The sequence below is a fragment of the Polyodon spathula genome, unplaced genomic scaffold (genome assembly GCF_017654505.1).
Source record: "Polyodon spathula isolate WHYD16114869_AA unplaced genomic scaffold, ASM1765450v1 scaffolds_828, whole genome shotgun sequence".
Lineage (NCBI taxonomy): Eukaryota > Metazoa > Chordata > Actinopteri > Acipenseriformes > Polyodontidae > Polyodon > Polyodon spathula.
Genome location: NW_024472315.1, coordinates 89,321 through 110,467, shown reverse-complemented (window position 1 = coordinate 110,467; position 21,147 = coordinate 89,321). Strand labels below are relative to the sequence as shown.

The window sequence follows — 21,147 nt, the reverse complement described above, 5'->3', positions numbered from 1 at the left end:
GAGATCCAGATTTATAGATACTGTAGTAATACACACAGCTTTGTATCTGTACTGTAGTAACACATACATGTTGCACAGGTCAGTGGGATTCGCTACAAGGAGCTGCTTTACAATCCCAGCAGCATCCAGACTCATTAGGGAGGGGTTACACTCAGCAAGCCTCTCAAAGCCACAGCCCACAGGATTATACACAGCGTGGTGGTCCAGCAGTTAAAGAAAGGGGCTTGATAGCAGGAGGTCCCCAGTTCTAATCCCCGCTCAGCCACTGACTCGCTGATCCTGAGCAAGTCACCGAACCGCCTTGCGCTCCGTCCTTCGGATGAGATGTAAAACCGAGGCCCTATTGGAAGTGACTCTGCAGCACTCTAGTATCTGCTAAATGACTAATTAATAACAATGAATAATGTGTGTTTACACTCCAGCTGAATACTACTAACCTGCCTTTGAAACTCTTTTCTTATAAACCTTAAATGTGTGCAGCGTTAACCCTTCTCTTGCTTGTATGAAAGTTTGAACGTCATATTAAATCGGGTGCAAATCAAATACAGTAAAACAGGTGACAGACAAATAATGTGAAAGGCAAAATCATCTTTTCTCCCATAAAAAACGGTCTTTGGTCATTTATTTGGACGAGTGCTTGGTCCACAGTAAAAACGATACTTAAAAAAACAAAAGTACTTAAGCATGTGAGTTAACCCCCTCTCTTTAATAAAGCCCCTCTGGAGATCTCCCTCATGTTATACACACCCCACTGCAATAACACTGTGACATGCACATCCACCAGCACACTGACACTCAGCACAGCAGGCAACAGCTCAGGGACAGCCTGTGTGATATAGGCACAGAGTTTAAGGAGTGCTGCTAGTGAAGGAAGAACAACCTTGACTTCACAGGCATTATGAAACGCAAGCTACAAGTACTGTTATTCCTACATATAGACTATGCCGTGATTGTGTTACCATAGTTACTGTCACAGAGTGCTAGTCTCTGGAAATGCTTTTCCATCGCTGCGTCTCAACAGGACAGACATACAATGAATACTGCATTTGTTGGCTCAGTTCACTTCTATGCTACGATTGCTTTGCAATGGATTACTAGGTGGATTCTACCACTGGCAGCTGCCCCTGCGTACAAAGATCATTTGGTTAAAGTTTAGTGTGGGGTTAAAGGTGAAGGGTAGGGTAATACAGCACTCTGGAATTGGCAGTCTTCTATAGCACAGCATTTTACAATAATAACACATATACAAAAAACAGCATGTAAATAATACAAATCCTACAAGTGAAAACGGAACAGAATCCTTCGTCACGAACACAAGCGCCAACCCTGGAGTACACAGGGCAACCCGCCAGCAGCACACGCTTGTGTAAATGGCCCGGGCATGCCTTCGTCTGTTATGCAGGTTTCAGTGTGTGTTGTGTAATATATATAAAGCTGCATCTTCTGTGGAAAAGCAGGTATGATAGATGGATGCACCCTGCTGACAGTGTTTTGTCATTGTATGCATTTATTAATCTGTAGAGTATTGGCTTTTTATTTCCTGGCGTCGCACTGGCTAGTACCCTTGACAGATGGGGTCCATTAACTTTCAATAGATGACCAGGAAATAAAAAGTACCGGCATAAGTGCCTTTTCACCTGGACAGATATCCTTGCGCCTCCTACTCATCAGGATTATAATAATAATAATAATAATAATAATAATAATAATCAATAAAACTTCTCTGTTCAAGTTGTAAACTACAAAACTTGTTTCTGTTTTTTTTTTTTTTCATAACAGTTGCCCTTTTATTAAATACTGGGCCTTCCAGGGGCTAGAAGTTCACCCTTCGGCCCAATACTGCCCACCCTGTCTTGGTGGCTTATTTCTTACTTATGGCTTTCCTAAGGACTCCATGGTTCAGCCTGATTAGTACCTGCTAATAATAGTAATAATAATAAAAAAGCTAGTTACTTCTTCATTAAAACAGAAAAAAAAACAACTTAAAAGTACAATTTGGTGCACATAATACTAAGGCAAATATACCCGTATAGTGATATAAAAACTCAATAAAATGGAATGGCAAGATTTTAAAAAAAGACACTGTTTAAAGCAAAACAGTGTGGTGAAGTAAAACCCTAATATCAAATAAAATCAAAACTCTGATTATATACTATGTTCTTTGAAGCAGTTAAAAGGCGTTGCAGAGATTTGTTTTCTCAATACTTCTAAGGCAGTTACGCGGCGTCTTCCTGCAGATCATACCTGTGGGAAAAACAAACACCAGGTAACAGCTGCAACTTTCCATTGCACTGTACAGGGGGTGGGCTGTACTGCAATGTGAGAGAGAGAGAGAGAGAGAGAGAGAGAGAGAGAGAGAGAGAGAGAGAGAGAGAGAGAGAGAGAGACGAGACAGCAGGAAAGAGCATGAGAGAGAAAAAGGAGACAGAGGAAAGAGGAGAGAGAGAGAGCAAGAGAGAAAGAGAGAGATTTAGTAACAGCCATCACATGATGTGCTCTACAACTTGCTTTGGCCCATAGAGGGCGCTGTGCTTTCCTAACTTACAGAAAGTTGCAGTAACTAGACAGTGCCTGGGTTGTATAAGAGGAGAGAGCTCTTAGTGCATTAACATGATAGAAGTCTCTAGAACAAAAACATTCTACTCATTATCTGGGAATGATTATTAAGTGTGTAACTTTCAGCTTTACTTCTGGAACCCCCCCCCCACACACACACACACACCCCCACACACACACCCACGCTCTATGTACTGACCATTTACCGACCCCAGTGACCAAATCAACTTGCGACAGGTCAATCAGGACCTGAAAAAAAAAAAAAAAAAAACAGGAGCTACGGTCAGTATCACAAGACCAAGACACAAGCACGTGTCCACAGAACCAGAGACGAGCTGGACTGTCCACTAGCTCTTATTAAACTGTGCTTAATAAGTGCCCTATTCATTTGGACAGACAATAATAAAAATGTACATGTCATTTCAGAGGAAAAGGAAAACTCTGTCATAACTACAGAAAGTTTCATTAGAACAACCATTTTTGACGCAAAGCATCCCTTTACTACACAGATTTACTATTCCATACCTTATACTTCTGCATTCAAAATATTTACTAAAAAACTTATTTGCAGAAATCTTTGAAAAATCCCACATGCATCCTGTTAGCAATACCAGCAAAGGCAAATGGAAATAGCGCAGTTTCCCTTGACTACAGCACACTGTCTGTCTAGCACTGAAATGGATTACAGTCCCTCAATACAGAACCTTTGCCAATGTAATTGAAGACGGCTGGGTTTTCCACACAGAGCAAGAGACTGGCAGCCTACCTTCCCGATGAGCTCCCTCTCTCGTGACATGAAGGAGACGCTGTTCTTCACAGAGACCTCCAGCCTCCTCCTCCGAGCCTCCTCCAGCCCCATGTCGAACTCAAACCTGCCAGCAGCAGCCACACGCATGCACAGAACAATATGGGTTACCAACATACACCCCGGTCACAGCCCAGCAGCGATACAGCCACTGAGTGACCAGGTGCTCTACCATTGCACAGCTATGGACAAACCTTTTCCATCACCCTATAGAATTAACTTCATGAAGTCGAATGAAACCAGCTGAACAATGTTACATATTGAATTCCGTACCGCTTTGCAGTTTTCCCACATACTTAACGAAAAACTGACAAATTAAAAAACGTGACAGTTCCGAAATCTAACGTGACACTAAAAGAAACTTTGTAAATATTTTGGCTTCAAGCCTTTCTCAGTGTCTTTGACCTCACCCCCTCACTCACTTTTCATTGTAGTCCGGGTTCAGTGATCTCTTCTTGACCGCCGTCTTCTTCTTGGTCAGACGGTTCTTGTCCGGCAGCAGGATCAGACACACGTAGGGGTCAGAGCCGTCCTTCGAGCAGGCCTTCAGCTTCCTGCAGACAGACACACGGACAGGCAGGCCGTCAACGGACCGAAAGTCCTGCCCCTCTTTCAAGCAGCCATGTGATGTGAACCATTTGCCGTCATTCTTTTTTTCTGGACTATGTCTCAGTGTTAATTGTTCCCTGCCAGTGGAAATGGTCACTACACTCAGCAGCTGATTAGGAACACGTTGGTATTGATTACAATTTATATTGTAATAACCGAATATACAGCAGACCAGCTCTCCGCTGAAGCATTTGCACGGCTTTAATCTTTAATTTTCAGTCTGCACTGAAATTAGCCCCCTGTCTGCGCTCCCTAGCCCCTAATTGGCATTGTTACCAATGAAAAGGCTGCTCACCTGCAGGAGTGCACCGTCACCAACAGCCTCTCCTCCTGGCACTGGTAGTAAAGGGTTAATCGCACCTGACCCAGAGGGGACGAGACCTGATCACTCTCACTGGAAAAATAATGAACAAGATTACGAAACAAAAACTACAGACAGATACTTTATATCTTAATGGGGCTTCCATCTGATTAGCTATACTGTTTAATTTAAATTTTATATAAGATTTTCCAATATATTTATATAAAATACTCTGTGTTCAATGCAAAGCTTATCAGCACATCAAATAGTCAAATAAACCACAATAGGAGAGTTAAAGCGAAGTTCCAAGAACCGCATTTGTGTGCGTGTTGGTGTGTCGGTGTGGGCAGTCACCTCTGTGCGGACACCTGTCTGTGCCTCAGGTCTTGACTGGTCCCAGACTCCTCCTTGCTAGAGATATTGACGGGGACGGGCTCCTCCTGCAGTTCCATGCTCTCTCCAGGGGTGGTGCTGTCTGCAACAGGAACGCTGCTTCTAAATTCAGGGCCACCCTCTCGCACTGCGCAATCTGTTGACTTGGGCACCAGAATCTGAGAACACAGCAAAAAGACCAGCCTGGGTATTAATATAAGTATTAAGAATAAAGCTGTCTTATAAAATGAAGTCAGTTCAAGCTATTTAGAAATAGTGCAAGGCTAAAATGTAATTTGACATTTCTTTTGCCACGCTTTCAACAGACCAGTGAAGCCGCTCAATATGTGAACTCTGCCTCAGGGGAATAGCACAGAAATTGGCAGAGGGGTCCATTCCTGTGCCCCTCTGCGTCTCTGTTGACCCTGTGGCTCACCCGGAGCGTGGCGCGCAGCAGGATTTGACTCTCGGGTCCGGCTCCGTCCAGCTGGAACCAGCGGTCAAGGGTGAGGTCCGTTCCGGCCAGAACCTCCTTCATTGAGACGACCAGGGAGCCCAGAGGCATACCCCAGGAGTGAGAGAGCTGGAGGGAGAGGGCTGTGTTAGCTTCAAACCTCTGGCAGCACAGCACATAGAACACGTTATCAATGAAAGTTAAAATCTGTCTTGTTTAAGCATTAAAAAAAGGAAGCTTGACATGTGTTAAGACAGGCACACTATCAATTCCTTTACATTCTGTCATTCACAATAACTGGGGCTAAAGAATGACCTAACCAAGTTTCATCAGTTGCACAAGCAGTTTTCTAAATATATTAGTTCATGTATCAGATTTCATTTAAGTTATTACAGTAGTTCATTATATCATTCGTGTGATATCTTTTATATCAGAAGCCTGCGCTGTGTCAGGAGGAGAGGAGACAGTAATCAGACAGAAGCCTGCGCTGTGTCAGGAGGAGAGGAGACAGTAATCAGACAGAAGCCTGCGCTGTGTCAGGAGGAGAGGAGACAGTAATCAGACAGAAGCCTGCGCTGTGTCAGGAGGAGAGGAGACAGTAATCAGACAGAATCCTGCGCTGTGTCAGGAGGAGAGGAGACAGTAATCAGACAGAAGCCTGCGCTGTGTCAGGAGGAGAGGAGACAGTAAATCAGACAGAAGTCTGTGCTATGTCAGGAGGAGAGGAGACAGTAATCTGTGTGACTGCGGCTCAGTGTCTCACCTTGACCAGCAGCATGTCCTCATAGGGGTTCTTGACCAGGAAAGTGAAGGCCTCCTGCCACACGGGGGCAGTAGAGCGCTCACACACCTGAGAAGAGGAAAGGGTGGTGAAGCAGTACTCCAGACTGAAATCAAAGGCTTTATCTAATCTGACGTTCACTTTGACTCAGCTTAACAATTTGTATCTTGCTGCACACTATAATACCAAACACTGAAAACGAATGTGATCGTGTTTGTACACCTTCATTTTGATCACACAAACCAGCTGATTCAATAAGAGTGTGTATTGGGGGAAGAGCAAAGGGGGTGCAAGTTTTGATTTGCAGTTGATTGAATTAAGCAGTGATTGTATTAAAGCAGCTTTCACTGCATTGCCACACTATAAATCACACTGTGCAGGCAGGACTGACCTTGGTTCTGTAAACTACCCCTCCCAGAGACAGCTCTGCTCCTGCCTTGGGCTCTTTCAGGTTTTTCTTCAACTGGGTGAAACAAGAAGAGAAAGTAGACTTAAAAAAACACACACACAGATTTGTACTGCCATCTAAATACTGGAATATATATGAGACCTCCATTTAACAAGTTTCTATGGCTCTTCTGATTATTGATTCATTTTCCAGTTCATTGCATTAGTCAACAGTCAGCATGTCTACAGCTGGTAAACCAGAGTGTAACCATTAACCCGTTCCCCGTGCAACACGCTGCGCCTATTATTTAAGCAGGAAGTAGCCCTATACTCACAGGAAGTGCATGGGCGCGGTCCACATAGACAGACAGAATGGCAGCGGAGGGCTGGACTTTGTTCTGGTAGGAAACCAGCGTGTTTGTGTGCAGGACCTGGAGACAGAGCGAGACACAGAGGGAGAGGCAGAGCTGCTCAGTCTTCAGTAATGATGCAATCGTAGTGTTTTCTTGTTCAGTGATATGTCAACACTACGCTATGGAGTGGACATAAACCACCCACGCCCTGTTCGGCCATCATGGTCATTAGTAGAATAAGCCAGAACTACAAAGCAGTGTCCTCTGCTTACCTGTGCAGATTGCTGGGGTCAGCCCTCTTACCTGGTGCAGATTGCTGGGGTCAGCCCTCTTACCTGGTGCAGATTGCTGGGGTCAGCGCTCTTACCTGGTGCAGATTGCTGGGGTCAGCCACTCTTGGCAGCCATTCCAGAACTAGGTGAATTTGACCGGACTTCACATCAGACAGAGTGAACCACTGCAACACAACAACAAACAGGCTGGACTGAGAGAGCTGGACACTGGGGTACACATCCTCCACACACCCCCACATTCTCCTTCCTTCAGGAGAGACCCCTGCGCTCCCCTGGCTGTGTGACCCCCCCTGCACCACGCAGTCGTGCCTTTACCAGGGGAGACCCTCAGGGACCCCTGCGCTCCCCTGGCTGTGTGACCCCCCCTGCACCACGCAGTCATGCCTTCACCAGGGGAGACCCTCAGGGACCCCTGCGCTCCCCTGGCTGTGTGACCCCCCCTGCACCACGCAGTCGTGCCTTCACCAGGGTTAACCCTCAGGGATCTCACAGACAGTGCTGTTAAAAAACCTCCCTGCCTCCCCCCTCCTCATCTGACCCAGCAGCAGCCTACCTCATCAATGTACTGGTTGGTAATGATCTCTCTCAGGCCAATCTTTAACCTGAACATACAAACAAAAACAGCACCAATTACTAGCCAGAAGGGCTCATTACTATCTACATTTTTAAAATATGTAATGCCTTTTTTTGTTTTTGATTCACTTTTCTGTTTCTGCTTTGATCATTTTTTTACCTTACCAACGTCCATCCACTGCTTCTGAAAAGACTCCAATTAAAAGCTGATTTTCTGGCGAATGGTTACACTCACCTCCCCAGGAAGTCATCCGCGTCCACATCCTTGTCAAACAGCTCAAACTCCACTTCCTGTCCCTGCACCTCCGTCATGATCACCTGACAGGGAACCACCAATCAGAACCAGAGGACTCAGTCCACTACTGGCGAGCTGTCTGGACTGCGTGCATCACAGTTTGTTTGTGTTTTAATGTTTGATATAACAGGATCAATAACTTGCTGAGTTCACAAGCTGCTCTTCAGTTTTAGGAGCCTGTAAACCTAGCCTAGATCACCCAAAATGACATCTCTCTAAATGAACAAGACACTGTTTTGAGATATTTTAATTCATTTGAGATATATCTAAAATGAACAGAAAGCCTAAAATGTATTACTGCTATCTTTAAATTAAGCAGATAAAATGTATTAAATAAAAAATTATTTTAAGATTTCTCTTAATGACAAATTAGAGAGACCTCAACATCATTTCATATCATTTCAGATAGCTTTAAAAAGATTACCCATAGTTGTGCAGTGTTTTGTATGCAGTGTGCAGTGTGTAGTGCAGTGTTTTGTAGTGCAGTGTGTAGTGCACAGTGTTTTGTATGCAGTGTGCAGTGTGTAGTGCACAGTGTTTTGTATGCAGTGTGCAGTGTGTAGTGCACAGTGTTTTGTATGCAGTGCGCAGTGTGTAGTGGTGTTTTGTATGCAGTGTGTAGTGCAGTGTTTTGTATGCAGTGTGCAGTGTGTAGTGCACAGTGTTTTGTATGCAGTGTGCAGTGTGTAGTGCACAGTGTTTTGTATGCAGTGTGTAGTGCACAGTGTTTTGTATGCAGTGTGCAGTGCACAGTGTTTTGTATGCAGTGTGCAGTGCACAGTGTTTTGTATGCAGTGTGCAGTGCACAGTGTTTTGTATGCAGTGTGTAGTGCACAGTGTTTTGTGTGCAGTGTGCAGTGTTTTGTATGCAGTGTGTAGTGCACAGTGTTTTGTGTGCAGTGTGTAGTGCACAGTGTTTTGTGTGCAGTGTGTAGTGCAGTGTTTTGTATGCAGTGTGCTGTGTGCAGTGTTTTGTATGCAGTGTTTTGTATGCAATGTGCAGTGTTTTGTATTCAGTGTGCAGTGTTTTGTATTCAGTGTGCAGTGTTTTGTATGCAGTGTGCAGACTCTCTCCGCTCTCACCTCGTACAGCTCACTCCAGCGAGGGTTGAGGTTCTCCTTGATCACATGACTACGGAAGGTCACGCCACCGGCCCGGGTCACCACGTACGGGTCGCTCTTCCCTTTAACCATCCCCTTTAAGAAGTTATCCTTGGCAATGAGGTTCCGAGCTTCCAGCAGGTGGATATGCAGCACCCCCTAGAGGAGAGACAGCAGTACTGCATGACTGGAGGGCTGTTTCCTTGACCATAGACAGGACTGTACAAAGGTAACGTATACGCTTCGGGTTCATGTATGTGTCAAGGGTTAGCTAGAAGCCCATTCGCTTTAAATGATCACAATAAATCAAGACGGTCCTAAATAAGGATTTAACTTCACTGCAACTTATCAGAGCTGGGATAGCAGAGGCAGCGGATCTAAGATATGAATGCATTACTGTACGCCAGCATTGTAACTGGGACAGTAAAACTGATGAAGGACCGTATTTATAATTGTGTTTAAAGCCTTGTGGGTGGATTTTGAATAGTGGTGAAAAACCTGAACAAGTAACCATCACACATGCTCTTAACATTCACACATACTCTTCACTGTAACATTGAGGATGCTGCTTGGACTGCCATTATTCCTAACTCACAAAATACAACTAAAAAGGGGAAACTAAACTATTTTGCACTTTTAGTTTTTTCTTAATCAGAACTTATGTAGTTTGTACAATCAGTAATGTGTGTCCTGACTTTGCTGGTGCACACGCAATGAATGAGTGCGTGGACAAGCATGGGTTATCGTGTTTGAAAATGAATATTCAAATATCCTTTCATTTTGAATTCGCTATAAGTATCACTTGTAAGAGAACACGTTACAAGAATCTCTCAGGTGTAAAATAACCCTGGTGCCTCATCGAACTGTGTGGTAGAATGTGTCAGATTTACTTCAGATGCCATTTATCCATTGGTTTCCATTGCATTATATAATTTTGATAGTCTGTTATATGAACGAATACGAACATGCATGGTCATTTTTGCAGCCAAATACATTCCTACAGTGTTTGCTCCAATATTAAAGTAAATGTCCTGTCTCTCTCTCCTCACCTCTGTAGCGAAGCTGTCGTCCGCAGAGCTGTATTCAGGACGGGACACGCGGGGAGGAGGGTCTACGCTGGTCCCCTCGGGGGCTCTCTCCTCCGTCACCACCCCCTCTCCCCCCTGTGGGAGCGGCACTGAGAGAGAGGAGCTCAGGGGAGACTTGGGGGGGACACCGTCCAGGAACAAGATCTGAGAGACAGAACTACAATGAACACCTGAGAAACAACTAAGACAGGGTTAGAACTACAAATGATTCAGTTTGGATGGAGTGCCACAGGCCATACTGCACCAATTCAGGTATTCAGTATTGATTTCAGTAGTGTCTCTTTAGCAACTTTTCATTTTCAAATCATTTTGTTGCTCTGTCTCAGGGGTTATTACAATGATCTCAATACAGACCCATCCTCAGTATCTGAGCCCCTGTATATAAACTGCCCCTCACCCTCAGCACAGCCTTCATGTAGATGCGGCTGGCCAGCCCGGAGTTTTCCAGCTGGAACCACTGGTCGAGCGTGAGGTCCTGCCTGTTGAGCAGGCAACCCAGGGGCAGGGACAGCGAGCCCAGGGAGAGCTCTCGGGAGTCGTCCTTCACTTGGATGTCCAGGTCCTGGGTCTTGGGGTTCTGGATGAAGAAGTGGAAGGCATCCTCCCAAACGGGGTTATTGGTGCCATAACAGGTCTGAGGAGAGAAGCAGAGGGGAGGGGCATTAGGAGCAGGTCTGAGGAGCAGAGGGGAGGGGCATTAGCAGCAGGTCTGAGGAGAGGAGCACAGGGGAGGGGCATTAGCAGAAGATACAGCACTTATGATTCAGTGCTCCCTCGATCGATCATGGATAATTCACTGAGTTGGTTCATTGACAGCTAGTCAGGCATGTTGACAGAGTGTTGTACAAGTACTAGAGTTTACTGTAGCAGGGCCCTTTAGTAATTCATGTTTTTTTTCGTTTTTGATGTGGAATAAAGCAGCAGCTGTATCTATAGAGAAACTTGGTGTGACATCAGCCTCAGTCTGTCCAGAGTCTGATGCAATCAGCAACACAAACACTATCCTCAGCAGGGTTCACTGCGTTTGGACAAGCAGTTCTCTAAACAGATGGAAGTGTGACAGTCATGGATATTTCTTCTGACGCAGAGCGCTCTGTGATGAAGGGCTTGATAAAGATGTCAGTGTGGTTGTATCTGCACAGTCACAGTGCAGGCCTGTGACTGAGCGCCCCCGTGACACACGAAGGGCTCGTGAGCCCAGCCCCTTACCCGGCTCTCCCTGGTCGTGTCCTGCACTGACAGCAGCACCACGGGACTGGGGTCCTTGTTCCCCTTCTTCATCTGAAACACAGGAAAGCACATCACTGAACACACATGGGCTCAGCACATCACTGACACACACACGGGCTCAGCACATCACTGAACACACACACACACACAGGTTCAGTTAATTTACTATGCTTACATGCCAAGGAACGGACCCTTTTGTAACTGTGTTCAATCTGAAATCGAGTTAATGCATATAAACAAAGTGTCTGTCTAAGAAGAAAAGATGTTGAAGTTTTATTGACTCGACACAGTTGAAAATATACCAGCTTTCGTGAACACCTTCATGTAAAAGTGGATTTCAGATCGAAACATCAATTCCAACACAATTCCCAATTCCAATTCCCTTTTAATCAGTTCCAACACGTTGCTGATAAAAATTGCAAACAGCAGCATTCTGTTAAAATGAGCTTCTCACAACGGCAACAAATGACTTCTGAATTCACTGGTTTGTTGGGCAATTAAATTGGCTTCAATTCAAACGAAAGCAGTTGAACAATCACAACGATTATTACAGTTCTAAAATATCAATTGAAATTGGGAATTGGAAATAGAATAGAGCCCAGCCCTGAGTATGTTCTCTAGATATCTGACAATAGACAGACAGACACCATACACCCCACATTCTGAGAACCTCAATAACCTGTGATAAAGAAGATCTGTTTCATCCCAATCGGACAAGCGCTTCTCTAGATGCCAAACGCACAACAAAAACAGGCCCACCATCTGTTCAACAACTGAAAACGAGACAGGAAGTGCTAGATATAGACAGGAAGTAACACAGACAGACAGGAAGTGGTGCTGGCACTCACAGGAAGCTCCTGCGCCCGGTCCAGGTACACAGCCAGGATGGCTGCCGAGGGAGGCTCGCTGATCTTGGTCCCGAGGACACTGTTCTGCTGAAGCACCTGCAGAGACAAAACACACAGGAATCAGACTGCGACCCTGCTGTGAATCCCAGCACCGCTTTACACTGGCAAGAGCGGCTGTTCTACTGGTTTTTAACTGGTTGTGGTGGTTCAAGAGACTTTATTAAGATCTGTCGTCAGCACCTATACAACCTCATCTGGTTTGTACTCTACACTGACTATAAACCCCAGTATTCAGGTTGCTTCTCTCACTGGTTGGAGAGGAGTCTATCACAACACCAAGGTCACTCGCTCAGTGGCCCTGTTCTACTTCTACACTAGGGATGGGAATTTAAACGTTTAAACATATCAACTCCAAGGAAGTGGTTAAACGTTGAATAATATGCTGGACGTCTAATTCATCACATATTTATACACATATTTATACTGTCTATTGATTTTTTTGTATTACATGCAGGACAGGCGCTATAAGATTGTTATATAAAAAAAAAATAATAATAAAATAACCTTTATTAAAAATGTGTATGGATGAATCTACCGGTTAATCAACTAGATCATAAATTAACTGATCAAAAATGTGAATCGGGTGACAGCCCTCATTTCAATATATACTTTGGTGTGTCGGGTTTTTTTTTTTACTTTGTAATTAAGTCTTTACGATGTTCAAACGTTATTTGCTTATTTAGTGTTTTTTCGCTTAGAAAATATTAACCAGGGCTGTCAATGTGCATTAAAATTAAATGTTTATAGCATTTAAACGTTCAGGAAAATGTACCAAAAGCTCATCCCTATTCTATACTAGTCGCTTGGTATTTGCTAAGTGCTGTGACTGGTGCGAAACGCATTTCATTTGTAAACGTTGAGTTTCTTTTGGCCCACCGAGAGGTTTGTGCTCTCTGCTTAACCAGTATCCATTGCATGTATATCCTTGAATTCAACCGGTTTCATGAGTAGCACCTCTACGCTGACTTTGCAAGGATGCAAGGCGCTGTTGTTTCAGCAGGGGGCGCTGTCTGGCTCACCTGCTCCAGTTTGGATGCAGTAGAGAGCAGAGAAAGCCACTCTAGGCGCAGGTGAACGCTCCCCTTCTCCACGTCCTTGAGCGGGATCCACTGTGAGAGAGGAAGAGAAGACATGAGGGCTCCTATTAATGGATGCATTAAAACAAGACTTTCACAGCAGTGTTCTTTATCGTCGTTTCAGGAAATGTTTTCATGTGCCCCACGCTTTGCCTGCTCATTGATTTGCTACTTTGGGAGAATTCCATATTCCATTCAAAGGCGTTATTCCTTGAGCTGTTTCCCTTCACTTTATAAGCTGTAGTGTTGATTTCACTGCCCCCTTGATCACTGTGGAGTTGAACCTTTAGACAGAGTCTTACCTCATCAAGGACTCGTGCCTTTTTGACACAGCCCAGGTCCATCTTCAGTCTGCGAGACAGGGGAGGAAAGGGGTTACAAAGTGCTATCAGTTTTCTCAATTAAAATGACAGTTATGGAGATGTCACCCTGTCATTGTTAAACAGATCACACTTTCATGTTTACTAGCAGTACAATCTTCATTTCTGTGACATGTAATAATAAGCTAATAGATCATGTGTCTCGCGCCTCTTAGTAACGTCTCTTCACAAGCCTCTCCTCCGAACTGCTTGAGAGTAAAGACCATACTTACTCCAGTCTTTAACTAACTCCTATTTTTTGAAACAGCTGTTCCTTTTACAGCACTAGCAGTTTCGAAGTTCTATATTCACCAATATGGTTTTGTTTCTCATTTTGCAACACTAACAGGATTTTTAAAGTTAATAAAAATGGAGAAAACGCTTTGAAAATATCGCCCAAAATCTCTTAAACAACGAGTCTGTCAGTAACACCCATCCCATCAAAATCAGAGCCGTCAGTGAGGAAACGCTCATGACCATGACGTTTACCAACAGCAAGTACACAGCAGTGTCGAATAAGAAACTGCAATTAACAGTTTAATGAAAATTGGTGGTGTTTAAGAGCTACATTTCTAGGGAAGCAAGTGAGGTGTTAAAGTAAATGACTGACTTACAGAGTGTGGAAGAACTTCTGAAGAAAAACTTTTACAGATCTCTGGACACGGCCCTGTTAGTGTTGCTGCTCACCTGCCCAGGAAATCATCCTGGTCGGGGTCTTTATCAAACACCTCCAACTCCAGCTCCTGCCCGGGGACCTCATGGACAATGACCTGGGGGGGGGGAGAGAGGGGTCTGTGAGCCTTCCAATGCGCTTCCTGTTACTAAAACCCTGGCACTGTTTCAATAGAGGGGGCGAAACGAAAGAGGGGACCCAACTGGATTTTATACAATCCTGAATGTTCTGTATAAAGTTGAACCAAAGTGCAGAGAACTGCACAGATGAAGTTAACCCAGGTCGCTACCTCCGAACATCTACTGTGAATGTTTCAGAACACTTTGCGGTTTTTCGCTGTATTTGAAGCACTATTATACGTTCATGGACTGCAGCTGAGCAATTAGTTCCCGATGGCGCTCGATTTGTCCAGTCCCAGTTTGTGATGAGGTCACCTTTCAGTTTGACTCGACCCCCGCCCCCAGTAAACACTGCAAGGTTCCGATTGGATGTGCGAGGACGGGGACCCCCTCTCTCACCTCGTACATCTCGTTCCACTTGGGGTTCAGGTTGTCGTCCACAGTCTGGCTGGTGAAGGTTTGGGTGCCCACCCTCAGGATCACGTAGGGGTCGGACTTGCCCTTGATCGCCCCCCCCAGGAAGGTGTCCTTGGAGAGGAGGTTCTGAGCTTCCTTCAGGTGGATCCGGACGACACCCTGCCAGGAACGAGACCACATCGATAAGAACAGCGCTGGGGTTTAAAACAAAAAGGTAGCTGGCTTGGTTGTGGGATCGGAGGACGTCGACTGAACCGTCACCTTTATTTTCATGGGAGAGCAACCCATGTTCTTGTTAGCAACATTAGCACTGGCTTTGCTCGCACTTCATTTTAGTACAGGGAGTAAAGCTGTTTATCTACCGTGCTGTGTTTGAAATATTTGAATTAATGCAAACTATGAATGTCCTTTCTTCCGACATGGGCGCCCCCCAGTGGAAGCTGGTGGAACTGCAACGGTGGCGCGTGGCTTACCCGGGGCAGCGGGGAGCGGAGCTGTGCAACGTGGAGGTCCGCCACTAGGGGCACTGTGAGCCGGTTGGGCAGCACCAAGAAAGAAGAGATGTTATCCATGATCATCGTGTCGGAGAAGGCGCTGAAACACCACAAGAGGTGCCGTTTAGACAGAAATTTTACTCAAATACAAGGAGCTATTTCTGGCTGTCAGCACACTGATTCGCCCTTTAAGTTCTGTGTGAACTTTTGGAAGCATGAAGCGGAGCTCTAAGGTTAGGGTACAGAGGTAAGTGGCATCTCATCTTTAAAAGTATTTGCCAATGAGGTGAACTGATTAAAAGGCAAAGTGAATGCTAGAGCCAAAAGTGTGGAAGGTCTAGGGAAGTTAAGACTATAATACTCCAGTTACAGTACTATGAATTAGACCCCTTAGTCAGGGCACAGCCGAACAGCCAGCGTTTCAACCTCATGAGAAGGAAGGTGGGGCCAGCCAGTCTGGGTCACAGTTACATACAGAGGAACCTGAGTTAGCTAGGAAGCTCAATGCAGTACGATACAGGAGACTGGGCAATCAGTAACCAGACACGCCACAGCAAGGCTCAGCTGGACACTCACTTGAGCCCGGGGATATCCAGCAGGTTTGTGATTCCGGTCCAGTTGATATCCAGCTTCTAGAACAGACAAGAACACAGGAGCAACTGAAGAGACTGGAAGAGCAGCTTGAAATGGGTCTGGAACATCACTGACCAGCACTAGTACATTCTACTGCTCTCACAATCGTTACCATTGAAAATATCTAATATATAAAACAGTCCAGTGCATTAGTGTTAACCCACCCACACTCCAAACTGGACTACACACAGGCATCAGTACATTACAGACACACAGACAGACTGTGAGACACACACACAGGCATCAGTACATTACAGGCACACAGACACACCGTGAGACACACACACAGAGAGCAGGGTGTTACAGACACACACACAGAGAGCAGGGTGTTACAAAAAGACACACAGACACAAAGCAGGGTGTTACAGACACACACAGAGCAGGGTGTTACAGACACACACACACACACACACACAGAGCAGGGTGTTACAGACACACACACACACACAGAGAGCAGGGTGTTACAGACACACAGAGCAGGGTGCTACAGACACACAGAAGGAGGGACTCACAGGTCGTTGAATGAAGAACATCGTGATGGCGCCCACTAGTGGTACGTCTCCAATCAGGGGCTCCAGAATGACCCGCAGCATTCCATGCAGCTGATGGACACAGTGCAACACGGCAAGACATCAATAATGAGGCGCGACACAGCACACAGCTACCAGGTAAAGAGCAGCTGCTGGCTTTCAAATCACTCAGATTAGCGCCGATGACAATTCTGAAAGGGCCTGGCCAGCGCGTAATGGAAGTCAATGGGTACAAGCTCTTGATGAAGTCACTCTGAAACACTCTAGTGAATAGCAAAGACCTTTATGAGTCAAACTGACTTCCATCCCTTTAAAATCACTTTGGGAACTATTACATGACTGACAGCTCCCTAATCAGTGCTTTTGTATTGGGTGAATATTGAAGTGACGGGCAATAGGAATTTTCTATTACAACACGTGGCTGAGTTAAGCAGTGATTCTCTTCAGCTGTTTTCACTGCAGGATCTCACCTGAATACCCTTCACTCCGGCTTTGCAGAAATACTTCTTTATCTCCACGTTGATTTCAACATCCCCGACATAGCTGTGGAAAAAAGAATACAAAGAAAACTGTTCCACGTATTTGTCACTAGGTGGTGCTGGTGGGTTTCTGTTAATGCACTAAACTAGCCTATCACCTTTCTCTGGAGACCTGGGTTCCAGTCTGGGGGGCTAGGTGGCGCCAGTGGGTTCATGTTAATGCACTATTATATATAGTTTCAATAATAAAGGTTTTGACAGTGCATCTGTAGATTGCTTACCTGACATACATGTCCAGGAGAACCTGCCTTTTGTCCATTTCAGTGTGAGCCTTCACCCCAATCACTCTGAGAGCCTGTCAAACAAACACACCACGCTGCACTGAGGAAAGCTACAGCGCACACCAGCCCGACTAACTTCCCAAGAACAGCCTGCTTGCAGCAACGTGCTAACACAATCATCAACTGCAGGAGATCCATACAGGATTTTAAAAAATAACTTTGTTAAAAAATATATATATATATCACACAGTATAACCTTGATTTACTAGTTAATTAACCCATACACAATCAGGGCTTTGCAAGATCCCAAATACTGCATGCATTCATGCACCAGGCTGTGGTGACCTGCTGTAGCCTGCATGACTACACTTTCCAACTGATTGATTGACTGATTGTTTGGAGTCATTCCAAGTCATTCTTGTTGGTCACTCAAACGCTGTGCTGTTTCTTGCCATGTCTGTGCTTTCACTGTAAGTTCAGGAGCTGCTCTTCAGTTCTGCTCTGCTATAATACACGCTGGCTAGATCAACCAGTGTCTGTAAATACAGCTAGCGCCACCTAGTGCACAGCAGCGTACTGCCAGCAAAACTAAAGGAAACTTGCTCCAAAGTGGCAGGTCGGCTCTTACTTCTATAGACTGATCTAGCCTGTGTTATTTGCTTTTTAAAGGTTAGCACCCCTGTAATATTAGGGATGTTGTAAAGTTTTCATGGCTGTTTTGCCTTTTGTCTGAAAAACGGAAAGCACTGCTGGAAAGCCCTGTCAGCAACAACACAAGTGTGTGCCAAGACTGATTCAGTAACAATTGCAAGAGGTTGCCAAATCTACTGTGAATACCCAGGCTTCTTTGCATGATGTGCAATAAGATCATACGATTATTAATGATGGGCTATATTGGTAAAATGACTGGAGTCTGAAAAGTCACAGTCATCTTAACTCATGCATTCTTGTTGCTGTTTAGAATCACTTTGTGTATCATATTTAATTTCAGGCAGCAGGTGTCCCAGGTACTTATAGCAACAACAGTGTAAACGGCATGTATTGATCATTCAAGAACCGTTTGGAGGATTGCAATGTTGCTTTTTTACAATAAGGATCACACTGCAGACCCTATCTCCACAGCAGGTATAATATCCTCTTAACTAAAACCCAGTGAACACCGCTATGGGACTGTGTACCCCTGTGCACATCGCTATGGGACTGTGTGTCCCCGTGCACATCGCTATGGGACTGTGTGTCCCCGTGCACACCGCTATGGGACTGTGTGTCCCCGTGCACACCGCTATGGGACTGTGTGTCCCCGTGCACACCGCTATGGGACTGTGTGTCCCCGTGCACACCGCTATGGGACTGTGTGTCCCCGTGCACACCGCTATGGGACTGTGTGTCCCCGTGCACACCCCTATGGGACTGTGTGTCCCCGTGCACACCCCTATGGGACTGTGTGCCTGGCTCTCACCTTGTCTCCCAGGTTGACCTTGGTGAATGTGAAGGTCTGCAGATGTGGGTTGGAGTCCCGGATAGTGGGAGCGATCGACTCCACCAGCAGCTTCTCCAGATACTGCCCTACAAAGGGCCAGGCCTGCTGCAGAATCTGAGGACACACAAACACACATTATTACTGATTCAAAATCATTCTTTTAAATACAAGACTAGGCCAGCTTCCATCCCTCCCAGTCCCTCAGCTCTAACCACTAGAGCCACACTGCTTCCCTCCCTCCCAGTCCCTCAGCTCTAACCACTAGAGTCACACTGCTTCCCTCCCTCCCAGTCCCTCAGCTCTAACCACTAGAGCCACACTGCTTCCCTCCCTCCCAGTCTCTCAGCTCTAAACACTAGAGCCACACTGCTTCCCTCCCTCCCAGATCCTCAGCCTCATCACAGCACACTTCACATTAGGGCCAGATCGATCTCTTAGTCTAATGGACAGCCTGGCGCTGTGTCAGCCTGGAATATTGCTAACCTTTTAAGAGGAGCATCAAAGAAGCTTTTTAACTAAATGACTGCAATCAGGCTAAGAGGCCCTGAGGAGCTGATTTATTGAAAGGACTTGTTTTTTTTCAATATGAGGAGATATTAAAATATTCACGAGCGAGGGAGCTGGGAGCCCGAGTGCTGAGTCAGGAGTCACAAGGTTTGTTTTTCTTGTTATTTTTAAACACACAGGCAGTGACAGACCAGGATGCATGTGTATCACACAAGCTTGTTTCTCTACTCCATACCCAGACCGCAGCTGTAAATACTCAGATACGGAAATCTGTAGCACAAAGAAGAAAATGACCTTGACTTCGCAGCACAGGCTAGGAGGCACAAGCGTGTGTCAAGCCCAGAGAGGTACGGTAAAACATACCAAAAAATAAGGCACACTATGGTATTAAAATGCATGGTGAAAGCATGGCGAAAACTGAAACAATACCTTCAAAATGTACATTGGCCACTGGTAATGACTGTGTTGGCCACAATCATATTATATTCTCCACCCCTCACTGTTCTGCATTCTGCCTTGTGTCCCAATCAGCCAGCAGCGACCAGCAAGCTGTCAGACTGAGGCACCCCCATAACTCAGTGTGAGCGATCACAGCGCTGCACTCAACAGCAGCACGGCCATCGCAGTCCAGACAGAACTGACACTGCTACTGGAATTTCACAACCACAGACTGCATACCACTGTGTCGCTATAACACGGAGGGGCTGGACAGAAAATTAGGAACAGCTGAACTCGGGGCTGGGCAGCACAGAGTCAGCGGGTGTTTAAATTGCTCTGTTACATGTTCTGTAAAGCAGTGCATCTCTAACACACATCTCACGAATGCAGTTTGATCTGCGGTTTGTAAATTAAGACGTGATGCGATCGCGGGTGACCCTCCTCGGACTGCGCTGCCCTCAAGGGCTTGTGCTGAGGAATGTCCTTACCAGGTTTCATCCCAATTCGACAAGCAAGACAAATACAGCGCTCACCTTGTTCAGCCATTCCACTCTCTCCACATCAGGGAAGTTTACCTGCAGACAGACAGACAGACAGGGCAAGCAGTGAGTGACGACTGTCTAATACAATCAGAACTATTTAAAAACAATATTATACTCCAATGCAGTTGGTTTCTATTGCCTTCAGTGCACAGCACAATGCTAACATGCTTCCCCAACTCACTTTATACCCCCTGCAGCCCCAATGCTGTATACAGTATATAGACGATTGTGTAGGAGCTGCCTGATGCATGCCGATATCCAGCCCACAGGAGGGACTGGGGTGAGAATCTGCTTGCATCTCACACAGCTCCCTAAGACTACAGTTTAGCTAATCTTAATGTTACACCATTTCCACCCAACAAAAATGATCTGATCAGAGTCTGCTGTGTGCTGTAGATGGATTCTATCAGTCTGTAGCGGACTGAAATAATGTTGCATTATCTATATATTACACGAAACTACAGTAGAGGGTTGCAACCATGGAAGCATTTCTAAATGACCCAGCGGATGTCCTGTTCTGAACATCTGCGAGGGTCTGCTCGAGCGACTGTTACCATAGACACACATGCCTTAAGCAACTGTAGCTGTAACGTACGCAATTATATAGACTGGCCTTTAAAGTAATTGTAGCTAACAAAATAATCCCACCAATCTGAGCCATTCTGCACTTCCAATAGCTACATACAGTATGTCTTTGAAAGAAACTCCCATTGTGTAGCAGTTTGATCCACTGCTGGTTTTACTAGGAGTTTAATAAGACACGCCTGAGCTTGTGGCTGAAACACACTGCGGCTTTGGGTTACAGGAAACTCAGTTTCTATGCCCTTCCATCTGGTTATTTGTGAGAACTTGTACTGCCTGGGTCATTTCACCTGAGGAATGTCTTCTGAGTTACTGGCTGAAAGCATGTCAGTCAATAGGGCAGCTGATTGGTTATTGACAGGAAAGAAGCCATAAGATGTGTTTCTTTCAAAACTGCACCTGTGTAATGACTAGAGGCTAACGTTGGTGAA

The 21,147-nt window shown here is 45.4% G+C and overlaps 1 protein-coding gene across 3 annotated transcripts in view; it reads right to left on the bottom strand.

Annotated features, from left to right (window-relative positions):
- Positions 1-595: 595 nt before the first annotated feature.
- Positions 596-21,147, bottom strand: part of LOC121309042 (extended synaptotagmin-1-like) — a 28,321-nt gene continuing 7,769 nt past the window's right edge. For all 3 annotated transcript variants that reach the window (XM_041241893.1, XM_041241895.1, XM_041241894.1), the window contains 29 exons: positions 20,126-20,167; positions 18,627-18,761; positions 17,168-17,241; positions 16,878-16,950; positions 16,390-16,479; positions 15,821-15,876; positions 15,224-15,344; positions 14,733-14,909; positions 14,229-14,311; positions 13,485-13,533; positions 13,126-13,215; positions 12,047-12,142; positions 11,178-11,249; positions 10,366-10,602; positions 9,930-10,112; positions 8,863-9,039; positions 7,720-7,802; positions 7,465-7,513; positions 6,986-7,075; positions 6,601-6,696; positions 6,270-6,341; positions 5,861-5,947; positions 5,080-5,226; positions 4,626-4,822; positions 4,266-4,364; positions 3,784-3,915; positions 3,323-3,428; positions 2,756-2,805; positions 596-2,244 (listed from right to left, as the gene is read on the bottom strand). In XM_041241893.1, the coding sequence (XP_041097827.1) occupies positions 2,217-2,244; positions 2,756-2,805; positions 3,323-3,428; positions 3,784-3,915; positions 4,266-4,364; positions 4,626-4,822; positions 5,080-5,226; positions 5,861-5,947; positions 6,270-6,341; positions 6,601-6,696; positions 6,986-7,075; positions 7,465-7,513; positions 7,720-7,802; positions 8,863-9,039; positions 9,930-10,112; positions 10,366-10,602; positions 11,178-11,249; positions 12,047-12,142; positions 13,126-13,215; positions 13,485-13,533; positions 14,229-14,311; positions 14,733-14,909; positions 15,224-15,344; positions 15,821-15,876; positions 16,390-16,479; positions 16,878-16,950; positions 17,168-17,241; positions 18,627-18,761; positions 20,126-20,167 (2,991 nt within the window). In that variant the 3' untranslated portion in view covers positions 596-2,216. The remainder of the gene's footprint in view (positions 2,245-2,755; positions 2,806-3,322; positions 3,429-3,783; positions 3,916-4,265; positions 4,365-4,625; positions 4,823-5,079; positions 5,227-5,860; positions 5,948-6,269; positions 6,342-6,600; positions 6,697-6,985; positions 7,076-7,464; positions 7,514-7,719; positions 7,803-8,862; positions 9,040-9,929; positions 10,113-10,365; positions 10,603-11,177; positions 11,250-12,046; positions 12,143-13,125; positions 13,216-13,484; positions 13,534-14,228; positions 14,312-14,732; positions 14,910-15,223; positions 15,345-15,820; positions 15,877-16,389; positions 16,480-16,877; positions 16,951-17,167; positions 17,242-18,626; positions 18,762-20,125; positions 20,168-21,147) is intronic.